The 14282-nt window shown below is 37.8% G+C and overlaps 1 protein-coding gene across 1 annotated transcript; it reads left to right on the top strand.

Annotated features, from left to right (window-relative positions):
• Positions 1-4101: 4101 nt before the first annotated feature.
• Positions 4102-8969, top strand: LOC112568536 (electron transfer flavoprotein subunit beta-like). The gene is made up of 6 exons (XM_025245855.1): positions 4102-4233; positions 4635-4793; positions 5119-5277; positions 5430-5492; positions 6058-6216; positions 6451-8969. Exons 1-6 carry the CDS (start codon positions 4177-4179, stop codon positions 6625-6627), a joined length of 774 nt encoding a protein of 257 aa, XP_025101640.1. The 5' UTR covers positions 4102-4176; the 3' UTR covers positions 6628-8969.
• Positions 8970-14282: the final 5313 nt, after the last annotated feature.

Genomic DNA, 14282 nt, shown 5'->3' with positions numbered 1-14282 from the left:
AGGAGGCGGAGCTAGGTGGTGGTGGTGGTGGGTGGTGGAAGCTGGGTGGGGGAAGTGAGAGGTCAGGGTCAAGGACGAGGACGAGGAAAGATGAAGGTAGTTCCAGAAAGTTTGCATCAAACAATGAAAGGTCGATGAACAGACGGCATGGGTTGAGACCTCCACTGTATCGACTGACGCACTTCCGGCCGTGATCTGCCCATGCGAAACGCGCGCGGCTATCATGGCGGGTTGGATGGTTTGGAGGAAAGCTGGCTAAGTCCAAGTTGTTGTCAATTTTGTGTTTGTGGAGAGGTCGTGTTGAGAGCGGACGTAGGAAGCACTTGTTTCTCCACTCGTTTCAATTCACAGAATTGTTTAAAAACTGTTTAACTGCGATTCTCTTTCCTTCTTCCTATGAAGCCTGGAAACATTCTTTCACTATCTTCTTCCTTTCACATGTTTACCACTTTTTTTTTTAAAAGTGGGAAAAGCGAAGGATACTCCCATAAAATTCCTTTTGGGGGGATGTGAAGTATTACAGACATCTTTTGTGCTAACCATCTTCTCTCCCTCGCTGTCCTAACTTACCTAGCCCAGTGCTGGGTAAGGACGAGCACGCTCAGACACGGGTATTGAACCTGCGGCTATGTGCGCTTTTCTCATTTTGAGCACCATTGCTCTAAGCACTAAGATATCTGATTCTCCCATAAACAGTAATCTTTAAATAATATCTTTCAGAAGTAAAAAATTATTAAGCAATTCTGGGGTTTGTCACTCCTGGCCATCCTCGATGATTTTCTTTCTCGCGCATGAATGCATGCAGGTGACACACGAACAATTCATGATCTCACACACTCGCTCACACCTCACATACATTACACACACAACAAATTTGTACTTGTAATTATTATTTTATTATCACTCATTATTACAGTGCAGCCATGTTAATGATGTTTAAAAAAAATGTCTTATTAGTGATTGCATCCTCCGGTTGGTGGTAGGCAGAGGAACTTGGTGGTTCGCATCTCGGCTCCGACATACTTTTATCTGAATGCGACCCCTTTTAGCAGTGTGTGTGTGTGAGAGAGAGAGATAGAGAGAGATTGACTGAGTACTTATGACCTAAATGATGGTGAATGAATTTGTAAAAAAAAAAAAAATTGGTTTAGTACTGATAAGGTTGCGCTCGTGTGACTTCCAGTATGTAAGCTCCTGTAGTGTTAGGTGAAGGCTCTCTATAAATAAACATATGCTACTACCATTATTATTATCCATAACCATCATCAGGAGCTGCAACTTGTAAACATTTTATTTTTCTCCTCGTGCTTAACTTGATAAAGTAGCGTCTGACGCCCACATTAATTACACGAGATGAAGGGAGTTCTTCAGCAATTTTAGCAGAACTACACTGTGACAGAACCGATTGCCGTTTACGCCCTTTCCGGGTGCTTTCACCAAAATACTCTCGCATTTCAGTTGGAGGTCTTCGGTGTAGGCTTAAATCGATATGCTTTGACGTGTGCAAAGTGAAAAAACAGTTTTTTAAAAATCGAAACGAAACATGCTACACGTCGTAAATATCTCTAACAATATTGACATTGTGGAATACTGATTTTTGAGTGCTTTAAAAATATTTTCTGCTGCTTTGTGTTAAATAGAAATATATTTTGTTTGGTTAGATATGTTTCTCTCGAATATACTCGTCTGACAGCACATTGTCCCCAAAGAAACTCGTTTGGTCAATTCCCTAATCTTCTCCCCACTACTGCTTGTCCACGACTACAGTGTGGCTATAGCTATGGAGCAGAATTCTGAGCGCCTCGTAGATGACAGTAGACCGGACAGTAGTTATTATCGCTATAGCTATTGTCCTTATCATTTTATTGTCGTTATTATCATTTTGTTGTTATCATCATTAGGGTTTTTTCTATCTATAGCAATTATTTTGAATGGCGCTATTTCTACTGTTATCAGAGTCTTCATTATGATTGCGTTTACATTGTATTGCCAATTTCGATATAAATCTGGCAAAACATGCAGCGAATCATACTATGTATCAAGCTATAGCACCTAGCAATGTCCTTGTTCACTTCAGAATCATAAAATAGCTGTCGTTCCGCTGTACAGAAGTGTTCTTGAAACTGTACAAGGAGTGAACAAGTTGCTTTATATTGAGTTCCTCTCTTTTTTCCAAAACAAAGGTCAAACTTGCACAGTTACTAGGATCGATTTCTAAAATTCAGATGCAAGTTTAACGGAAATCTTCTTTAAATGCACCTTTCGCAGAGAACCCTATCATAGATGTTTCCTTCCATAACAGCTAATAACACATTCACTATCAACAAAATTTTGTAGTCCATTCTGTTTTTGTAGCGATCCGTGCTCGGAGCGGACGTAAGAAGCATTCGTTCCTTTGGTCACTTCAATTCAGTCAGCCGAAAAAAATCCTTCATTTGATATGATCTTTCCATTTTACGTTCTGTTAAACAAAATTAAAAGTAAACATTATCCAACTTTTTAGTCTTTGATGTGCTAGGTTTTGTTGTCGGAGTCCTCACTTTTAGAAGGGCGGATTACGAAGCCATGGAACCTCAGTGAATGATAATGAGGAAGTAGCGCAGTAGCCTAATCATTACGTCTGAAACGTTCAAACGATGACACAGTTGGTGTTTTTTGGTATTTTTTGTTTTTGCTGTTGTTATACCCTTGAGAGAGGTTTTAACCTACTTTGTCCGAACGACTGCACATGACTTCGTAAATGACTGAATTTCCCTTTCTCATTCTCTGCTCCGCATAGTTTGGAAAATTCCTGTTAAAATTCAGTTAACTGACAACTCTTGAAGTTTGACGACTTTCTTCAAATTTATTTGTTTTGTAAAGTTCAGAACATTTCAGACTCTTTGCTAACAGACTTCAACTTGATGTGTGTAGAACATTTAAGACTTTGCGTGGATTCCATTATAATTGCAGGACTGTTCGATGACAGGCTTCCGGAAACGAAGGGGATGATAGATCTGATAAGATTGCGGATAGAAAGAAATCTCGTTTCCGAAATTTACGACGGACGTCTTCTCATCCTAATTACTTCGGGGATTCGGGTCACGTGCTATTTCCGCCAGTCGCGTAACCAAGGAAAAGCCTTCAGGATTTGAGCAGCTCCAGTTCGAACCTGCAGTGTTCCCCGACGAATTGAGTTAATTCTTCCGTCTGGGAACTAATATTCCATAACCATTAGGCGACTCTTTTGCCGTTACAAAACGAGCTACGGATCCTCAGGGGATTGTCGTCTGCTCGTTTCTGCTTCCTTCGAGCCTTCGTCTTGCAATCATTGGATGCTTTCGCATCAGCGATTATCGTTTTAACTCACTTCGGGTCTTCTACTGCATAAATCGTAAAAGAATTAGATGACATGACGTATTTAGTTCGAGTAATTACCGTTGAATTGGAGGAATTCAGCGCGATCATTTACCGCTCGGCTATGTTGGGGATTTAACGAGCAGGGACACAACCACAGAGCAACGACACAAAAGAATAAGTCGCTAGAGTTACTTCTCTTACTACGAACGCTAAACTGTGTTAAATAAATTGTTTTAGGTTATACTAACATTTTAAAAGTGCAAATAAAGTTGATATTCCATAGAAGAGTATCCCCATTATGTGATATTTTAGAAGCACGTTAAGGATAAAGAAGTAAATTGGTAAAATAATGAATAAATTGATGCATCACGGACCCGTATAGGTTCGTGGAAACATTGAGTCTGCGAAGGGAGATAGCTAACAATGACAGAATAATCGAGTTGTGCCTGTTAATAACATGTCTTCTTAATTTATCGCTTTTTAAAATACTTTAGTGTCACATTATCTCCGTGACAGAAAAAGCACAGTCGATAAAACTTTTGTTTAGGAATGCCCCTTTACCAACTACATACACGCTGACCTTTTGCACTGAAATACCCAATGGAAAAAGCTGGCGGTGCGTAGTTTCACATATTGGTCCTCCTTTTTAGTTTTGCTTATGCTTTGTACCTGAACCTAAATTAAAGAAAATATCTTCAAAAATAGAAGCTGATTTTGAATTATTAAGATATATATTCATGCTGATCAATTATTAATTCTTACATCTACGAAACTTTTTGTCACTTTCTGTATGGGCAAAGTTCACTTTCCTTCTTCGGTTGTATTGACTTGGTGACAATGTCTGGCCTTCGAGTTCTTGTAGGATGTAAACGTGTCATTGACTATGCTGTGAAGGTAGCTATTGATTTTTGACAGTCTTTCTCCGTGGTTATTGTTGCACCCATTGACCATAAAGTATCTCTTCAGGTAAACTTGTGTACCTCACTAGAAACTAGCAACCTTGGGAAAGAAATAGAAGTATCACTTTAATTTAGCTCATAGCGCTGTTGCTTTTGATCACAAGATGTGAATATATTATATTTAATAAATCCCATCATATTAAGGGCATTACTTCGCTGATTACATGATGGCGTTTCATACAGTGTACACACAGTGAAAATGCCAGATTTTTACGTTATTGGATGTAAGTCTACGTGGGTGTGAAGTTTTAAGTATTAAGTATTAAACTATATTCAACTATGACTCCTTTTGAGCAAGATTTTTGTACCATTCTACCATATAAAATATCCTAACAGATCCGTGTGAAGCCAGACAAAACAGGAGTTCTGACTGATGGCGTCAAGCACAGTCTGAATCCGTTTGATGAAATTGCTATTGAGGAGGCTATTCGCTTGAAAGAGAAAAATATTGCCTCAGAAATAATTGCAGTGTCATGTGGACCCCCCCAATGCCAGGTGAGAGGGACACAAGGGTATGTGCATAGGGGGATACCCAGGATGCCATTACTGAATAAATAATCCTTACACATTACTGTTTGTAAAAAACAAAAAAAAGTAACTATGACATTCTTTTAAGAGGAATGCAGTACATTTTCAGTCAAGTTGCAACTTAATACTTTGATTATGCTTTTAACAGACTGTTGGAAAATAATTGTTTTCTCATGTTAAACCCAGAAGGTAAAATAGCATTAAAGGAAAGTGATGTAGAGAACATTATACAAGTCAGTGTCTAAGTTCTAACTCTTTTTGTCTCTATATTTTGGGGGTTTTTTTTTTGCAGGAAGTTTTAAGAACTGCCATGGCTATGGGGGCAGACAAGGCTATTCATGTGGAGGTTGACCCTGCTACCTACAATGGAATGCAGCCCATGCACGTAGCAAAGATTTTAGCTAAGATTGCTCAAGAGAATAAAATTGACCTAGTGTTGGTGGGGAAACAGGTAATTTGTTACACTCGGTCATATGTGTTGATTGAGAATAATAGTTTTAATATTATTCATTTAGTTTTGATTATTACTTTGGTGTATTTAAATGATTCTCTGCAATTCTGGTATTGAACAAATGTTTTCATATTTTATATATGTATTTACAGGCTATTGATGATGATGCTAATCAGACTGGACAGTACATGGCTTCTTTGTTAGACTGGCCACAGGTAAATCACTTGAACCCTTGAGTAAATAGCACTAATTTGTTTTTAAAGAACACAAGCAAAAAAAAGTTCTAGGTTTTTTCCATATAACCCTTTTTTTTAGAATGACTGACATTTTTCAGAAGCCAAATATCCTTGAAAAATCTGCTTTCTTTGTGACATGATAAAGAGATTATTTACTTTAATCACTTAGGTCATTTTAACTTTATTCATAGTCCAGTACTGTGCATGTATAAGGATGTAAGTAAGTTTTTAAAGCATGTATTGTTGGTGTTTTGAATAGTGAGCATTTTATTCATAGTTTAAAATTACTTCTGTGGGAAGGTTCACTTCATTTTAAACCGTTGTTTTGTGAATCTTTGCCATTTCTTACATTTCAGATATGTAAGGTATGAAATTAATTTTTCCAGCATTAGCTAGTTTAGTGAACCTTGTTCAGCTCAGACAGTTGCAAAAGCACAAAAAAAAAAACCCCTCCCCCTCTCCTCTCCCAAAAAACCCTAATATAACAGTAAATGAAAAATCATGTGTTCCTTTTATGGAATGTGATTTCATTTGTGTTTTTCAGGCAACATGTGCGTCAAAGATCGAAAAAACAGATGGAGAGTTGAAAGTTGTCAAAGAGATCGATGGGGGACTGGAAACCGTCCGAGTTAAACTGCCGGCTGTTGTATCTGTTGATCTAAGGTTGAATGAACCTCGATATGCAACATTGCCAAATATCATGGTAATTTTTTGTGCATTTGTGTTGTCTGTGAGTTTATTCCCTTTAAATTTAAATTAAGCAGAGAAGATTTTTTTAAAGTAAAGAAGGTGAATAAAGAATATTTGAAACCATTTGAAAATTTATGACAGATTTTAATATGGATATCATTAGTGTAAATTGGTCCAAAAGAAAAAGGAAACAAACTTTCAGATTTTGAGATGAATGCCTACCTGATTTGTGCAATATTGTGCACAGAAAGCCAAGAAAAAGCCACTAGAGAAGAAGAAACCAGAGGACTATGGAGTTGACATGAAAGCAACTCATCAGGTATTGAGTGTAGAAGAGCCGGCAGTGCGACAAGCTGGGGTGAAGGTGGAGACAGTAGAAGAGCTGGTGAAGAAACTGAAAGAACAAGGATTGATTCCATCCTGAAAAGCAGCTGCAAACTTTAGACACTGTGGTAAATGAGTTATGGTTCTTTGTACCACTTTGATGAGGTACAGTTTTGATGCCTTACGCTGTATTTGAAATGAGGCTCATTACAAGTACCCGTTAGGGTGCTCATTCTGCAGATTTCATGTTAAGTTTTAGATGCATATTGATCTGGAAATTATTCTCAGTGTTAGTCTGGTTCAACCAGTTTACAACTTTGGAATGCTGATCAACCATTAACAGGTGTTTTGTTCATCAGTGATTTAGGGCATGGTTCTTAAATTTAAATCCTTTGATAAAATCCATTTTTGATCAACAGCTAATGTATCGAAAATAGATGCTATCAAAGCATTAATCAAGTGACCTGATCTGTTAGCTAGTCCAAAAGTTTCAAGAAGACATTAATGCAACTCCAGAAATTAAATGCTAGATCTTTACTAAGTGTTGTGTTGTTTTGCCATTTTGTCCGAAATATTTTTTTAATACAAAACCTTCAGTTCATATTTTTCTTTTGCCTCAAGAGCTTAGCTCAGATTGTGAGCAGATGATATCTTTTCTTAGCATGTTGTTATTAGATCATTTTTCTGCCCTGTACCATGATTATGATTGAACCTGGTTTTGAGTGACTTTTCTTTCTAGTGAAGAAATGAAACTGCCTTGATGTTGATCACTAATCTTCCTGAACCCGACAGCTGGGAATGATTGCTAGAAAAAGACATATAATTAGTCTGCAGTTAAGAGAGAGACTGTATTTGTGTGAGGCAGAGGTATCACTGGCTTTTTGCCATTAGGAATTCTTTTTTGTACAGTGTGGATCAGTCCTGGAGAAAAGTCATACAACCATATTTTAACAATTTGAACAGCTCAAAACATTTTTTATGGCAGGGATTTGTCCTCTTTAATTTTTTTTTCTGTTCAATATTTTTATACTAAATTTCTTTGTTATTGCATTCATTCCAAGAAATCAACATCAGTTTTCCATTCAGGAATTGAAATTAAATTGTTCAGTAAAATGAATGTTCTTTTTGTCTGTTTATCACTTCAGCATCTAAATTACTTTGTTTTCTTAGAGTGAAAGTAAAAGCACTGCTGTTCTTTTCTCCCTGGATGTCTTTCAATGGACAACTTTTTACTGTGTGAAAGGTTCAGTCATGTGGAATTATACAGTATTTTCAGGTAAGAATGAGAGCAATGCCATTAAACGAGTGAATCCTTAAGTATTGATGGTACTTTAGAGGAAAATTGTTATGCACTTTTTAGTTCTCTTTTGAATTGATTTAGTTTTGCTAGAATATATGTCTGAGATGTAACATACAACAGTGAAGATTGTGTGCAAAGTTACCTCATTCAAGTTCTTTTCGTCCATGTCCAAAGCAAAGGGACCTACTGTTGAAAATTGGCAACAGCTGACATAACTTTCCTGTGTTTCTTTAAGCTTTTGCTAAAAGTTGGATTGGTATCTGAAAAATGCCTTCTGCTACATATATGCATATTGCATCTGTTTGTAGGGCTGGCTGCTTTGCTGTGATATCGCTTTAGTTGTTGGCTCAGCGTAAAGCACCAATCCTCCCACCCTCTACTACATAGATAATTATTTATACATTTAAAAATTAAGATACATCATAGTATCTGTTCATAGAAGGTAAATTGATATTTTTTCCAGTTGATGGAGCTCAACTCTTTAGTATTGAGCATTATAGAAGTATATATTTTGATGCAGTGCATCATAAACATACAGATACAGAAAATTCTCATAAAAAACATGTTCACATGATTTTGATTGCAGCTGAAGCTACTTGTATGTGGCCATTTTATCCAGACCTTTGGATATTTAAAAGACCAAGGAATTTATTAACGGAAGTTTATGTTCAAATAGGAATTAACTCAAGAATGAAGGATGCCACAAAGAAATATTTCAATTGTCCACAAGAAAAAATATTGATTTGTTTTCTACAATTGCTTTCAAAACAGATTACATGTTTTGTACAATTACAGTAAAAATTTGACAGTTTTTTTTTTTTTTTTACCTTGCTTTTATTCAACAGTGGGCTCTTTGTGACCAGCACAAAACAAATATTATGGAACCATGATAGGCAACCATCTGTTAATAAAGCACTGATTAAATGCAACATTTATTCAACATTTGTAATGTTTGACACGGACCTTTGTGTGTGTGGATAAATGGGGGAAAGGTTGTCAGAGGAGAACGGACATAATCGCTTCTGTTACTTCCCTTGTGGGAAAAAGAAGACTAAGCCAGGAAATCCTTCACACATTTCAGGGTTTTGCAATCACATTGAAAAATTTCCATGAATTAAAAATAAACGATTATATTAAAAAAAATATGTTCTGAATTATTTCACTGCTTTTTTTTTAAAAAAAAAACCAACACTTTCGCCACCTATTGACCACAAATGTAACTGCTTGCACTTACTTCTGTGGCTGTTGACGATGAGGTCAGCAAACTTTCTTTTTAATTGCTCCAGCTAATTAACCAACCTTGCACGATAGATCCAAAGGTCTTTAAATTTTGTATGCTTTTTTTTTTGGCTGAACTAAAGCTGTGGTCTTGGGAGGTAGAAATTCCAGCTGGATGTTCTTCAAGAAATACAAACATACAGATACTGGAAATTCTCATTAAAAGAACCTACACAAGATAGCGTGATTGCAGCTAAAGCTACTTGCATGTGTCTATTTATACGAACCTTTGAATATTTAAAAGACCAAGGGTTTATTAACCGAGGTTTATGTTCAAATAGGAATTAAGAATAAAGGACGCCACAAACAATTAGTTCAATTGTCCACAAGAAAAAAATATTGATTGGATTTTCACAACTGTTTTTAAAACTGATTACATGTTTTGCAAAATTGCAGTAAACATTTGACAACATCTTAAGTTTTTTTTTCTTCTTTTGACTGTTGCTTTTATTCTTCATTGCGCTCTTTGTGACCAGCACAGAACATCTATTATGGAACCATGATAAGACAACCATCTGTTAATAAAGCTCCGATTAAATGCAACACCTTACTAAATAAAAAGTTTATAATGTTTGAGAAAAGCTTGTGTGTAAAGGGGGAAAAGCGCGTCAGAGATCAGATATAATTGTTTTTATTACTTCCCTTTTGCAGCCCTCCACCAAAAAAAAAAAAAAATACTACCTCAGAAAATCATTCATTTCGGGGTTTGCAATTGCACAGAAAAATTTGCACAAATTGAAATAAACAATTATATTAAAATATAGAATGTTGTTGAAGAAATTAAAGTCCTACAATTTATTTTTTGAAATTACCAAATGTCTAATTCAGCATTGCTGAAAATGAATAACAAGCAAAAGAAGTCAATTCGTAGCTTTTGCTTTCTTAATCATGTGGCACAGGTAAGAAGGTTTATCGCTGATGCTGAGGGTTGCAACCGTTAATATTGCACACAAAAAAAATAAAATAAAAAAGTGTTTCTGAAAACTTAGTGATTTTTATGATGTGTTCCTAGTTGAGAAAGGTTTATTGTGAAATGAAATAAAATACACATAAACGTTAATTAAATCCATACTTATATTTATATCCTTAAATTTATGGCAGGCAGTTAATGTATGCATGGAAACCCCCAGGTGTAGAGCTCGTTAATACCATGGTCACAGCACACCTGACATCCATCCTGCAGAAGCGAGACCTCGGCCGTTGGTGGCATTTTGCAGGCACGCAGCAGACGGCTTTCGCATCAGACGGCAAACACGTGTGGCAGACGAGAAGACGTCATTCGAAACCTGCGCCCTCTACTTGATAACGGACAGACGGTATCGGTGACGTCAGAATGTCGTCATCCGTCAGTCAAAAACAAGCTGATCCGGGTATTTCTGGCTTGCAGTTCCGGGCTCTTTATACCCGTGGCATTTTGATCCACAGCAAAGATGAAACCCACCCACTGCATACACAGGGAGGATGGGGAGCCAGCGATACATCAATACAAATATTCCTGGAGTTCTCAAACTGGACGCGTTGTTAGGGCCGACTGTTTGGCCGTAACCGGGTAGAGGCTGGGGTGTCCTAACTTGCGATCTTCCTCGCTGAAGAGCTCTCCTCCTCCTCCTGCCCGGTGGCTGACGCAGGGCTGCCAGAAATATCGACGAAACTTTACTGATCATTGTTGCATCTGATGTCAGCTCCCTCGACAACTTGGTGTTTATAATAATGTTAGGAAATTCTGCTGGACGGCAAGGAGTAGGTGGAATTTCTTGAAAAAAAAAATTTTTTTTTCTTATTTGTCACTGGCTGAAAGACGCCAAAGATTTGAATCCAAGCGCACCCTCTGCCCTCATAAAATAAAAGTCTCCTTTTTCTTTCATTCTTTTACCTTTTCCCATTTTTCGTCTTTTTTAATGTGCATTTTATCTGTCTTTTCCTCTGACTCATGTTCTGTATTAGAGTGGGGGACAGACAGGCAGACCGATCGACCGACCTAATACAACGTTCGAAAACCTTTATCTTTATCCACTGATTTCATGATCAAGTTCCTTATATATTACTGATATATAATTAGTTCATATAAATTTTAGTGTATATATATATATTGTTTTCTTAATGTAGTTAATGACCGGATGTACCAAACAGCTCAGGTCGAACTGCTAGCTTCTGAGTGCATGTCGGTGAACAAACTTTTGCAAAATTCGATCCCATGCATGCGCGTGCGAGTTCTGACGTCAGCGTCGCCGACAAAAGCTTCTCGTGAGATTCTCACCACAGCAGAACTCGTGCTTACGTCACACACAGCGGGGAAAACACGCGGAGCATGTTGCGGTGGTCTTGTAGCTCACGTAAATCAATGACTGGCGATCACTGAGGCGAACATTAGTGCATTAAAGCCAGACACCGTGTCTGCACACCTGGAGTATTTTTAGCAAAAACATTTGTGTGTGTGTCTTTTTAAGTCTGGAGCTTCTGCTGTAAACATCATCATCATCATCATCAATCATCAATCATCATCATCATCATCGTCATGCACCACCACCCGCCGCCTTTCTTCTTTTGCGAGACCTGCCGAGTGCATTTTCTTCGCAATTATTCGAGATTCTAAAATGTGCTTACTCCCTACAAAAAAAACAAAAAAACAAAAAAAAAAATTAGAATTGGATTTGAAATCCGTGGGCATTTCAAGAATCATCATCATCATACTTGATGTGTATAGCGTCTCTGTGATTACGACAGGTTCAGAAGCAGATGTCAGAGCAAGGTACAGCCAAGGAAGCCATAATACAGCATCACTGACATCTCGCACACTATAAGCTGTCAATACCTATTGGGCAGAGAGATTACAGATGGAGGTCGTGAAGTAGGGGAAGAGGAAACAACTGTTGATAAGAATGCAGCAGGACGGTGTGCAGACGTCTTGGTAAAAGCGGTGAGAGAAGTTGCGATGAAAAAAGCTATAATTCTAGGTGGCAGCACATGCGTCATGTTTCATCCCAGACGTCATACACCGGGGGGATTCTGTGGGGGCAACGGAGGGAGGGGTAGGGAAACATAGCTTTGGGAGCAAACACCTGGCGCGGTAGGTGAGGATGGAGGATACACGTGGGCACTGAGCGAACCACACCCATCCATTCACCCCTTCCCGCTTTTCTAACTGACGGACGCCGACGTTGTGGCTTGGCGAAGATTTACTGAAGGAAGATCCCTTTTGCGGGAAGTTACCGAGGTCGAGATAAAGCATCTGATGTATTTAAAGCTCTACAAGAGTGCAATACTCTATCCGATTTCTTTTTTTTTTTTTTTTTTTTTGGCTATAAATGAGGCCTGTCTAAAGTTGGCGCCAGAAGCGAGACAAGAATGTGTTAAGTTGCTCTTAATGCAACGATTGTCTGTGGCCTGTTCTTAAGTTGGTCGGTGGTTGAAGTTCTACAAGAAAGCAAATTATTTTTAGCGTATTTATTCTTTCCTGAAAAGGTTACCTGACTGAGGATGGCGCAAATTTTTGTGTTTGTTTTGCTGCATTTTGAAGAACGATTGTTGCTGGCCTGTTCTCATTAATTTAATTAAAGGGCAACAGGCGATGATGACATTTTTCGAATGAGCTGATCGACAGCTCAGTACAAATAACAACAATTTCTCAAAATAGGGTAATCGTTCATTTGTTCGTTTTCGAAACACCACCACATTCGGAAAGATGTTAACAACAATTACTTTAAGAATATAAGGGAATATACTTATAGAGATGAATCGCAAAAGCTATGGCAAATGGGTGAGCTGGAACTGTATGTTAAATAGATATTTCCTTGGCCATGCACGACAATCGCCATCTTTTTGTGTTTGGTATATTGTTTTTTTCTTTTTTCTACAAGGGATAGATGTAATACTCATTCAAAATTTAGAAACACCATCGTGTACTTCTCCCAAACCCAGGTTCTTGAAAAAAGTGATTAAAATGTCTCGTAGGGTGCACATTTTTTCTCGTGACTGGGTAGAGCACAGCACGAAATAATTTTCCCCAAGATCTGGACGAATATTCCCCTTACTTTATCGAGAAATATATGCCTACAAACATCACCATGTAGAGAAAAAAGTTAACATCACATTCGTCAGGGTTGCAGGTATAATGTTGTGAATGCTTCGGTCCAATGAAGATGGAACTCAATGAGCATAATGAGGTTTAAATGTTAGTGTCTCGAGAGTGGAAATGGAATATCTACGGAAATATTTTAAACTGAACTTTACCAATTCATTAAAAAAAAATATTGCACCCTACAAGTCTTTAAACTTTCTCTATCTTTAAGCCGTGGCCAGGTGAATAGCTTTGGCCAGCGACAATTGCTGCCTGCAGTGCAGGCTGACATAATGTTTGTCTGACTACTGGCGCCCTTCTCAGCCAGCCAGCCTTCATGTGAATGAGGAATAAGGTCGTAGAAAAACACCCTGGGTGTTTTTTAAGTGCCCATTGACGTCAGTTCCACTTTTCCCCCACTGGGCAAGCGCATGTCTGTGAGACAAAAAGGGATTGTTTGGACGCAGTACATTAAAGCCCGGGGAGGAGAAAAAAAATCAACCCTAAAGCGGTTACACAACAGATTATGAAAGACTTGACGTGGCTTGCAAGACAGCTGTAAACATGAGGGTGGATTGTTAGTTTGAGGTTCATATATAATGTAACCTTTATTCTTGATTTATCCTCTTGCCTAATGGGTGCTCCAGACTTAGAAGGGGTAAATGTATACAATGGAAATAACTTTCTCCCTGCTTTAAAAAAATGATTGCATGATACTTTTTCTTCCAAAATATTGCTTTTAAAAATAGGCATCGGATCGTAAGGAAACTGAGAAGGCTGAAAATTGTGTGCGTGCATGTGAGTGTGAGTGAGAGAATGGTTTCTGCAATGAACCTTTTGTGATACTTTGTCCAGATTCTGGAAAGATGTCTCAATAGAAGGTGACCGAGTTTACTCCTTTTATTAAAGTCCAACATTTTCCAAGTTTGCTTTATAGTCCTCTGCTTCCTTGCCAGCCAATGTCTGTTTTTTTTTCCTTAGTGTGTTTATGTTCTATTTTAGAACTTTATTCTTACTATGATGATAATACATTGTCTGCGCAACTATCACATTTAAATCGAACATGCATTCTTTCTTTCTCTCTCACACACACATATAGAAAAAAATTCAACGTCGTCAA

This window comes from Pomacea canaliculata, linkage group LG7, assembly GCF_003073045.1.
Source record: "Pomacea canaliculata isolate SZHN2017 linkage group LG7, ASM307304v1, whole genome shotgun sequence".
NCBI lineage: Eukaryota > Metazoa > Mollusca > Gastropoda > Architaenioglossa > Ampullariidae > Pomacea > Pomacea canaliculata.
Note: the sequence above shows the minus strand (reverse complement) of the source record. Positions and strands in the feature narration are given on the sequence as shown.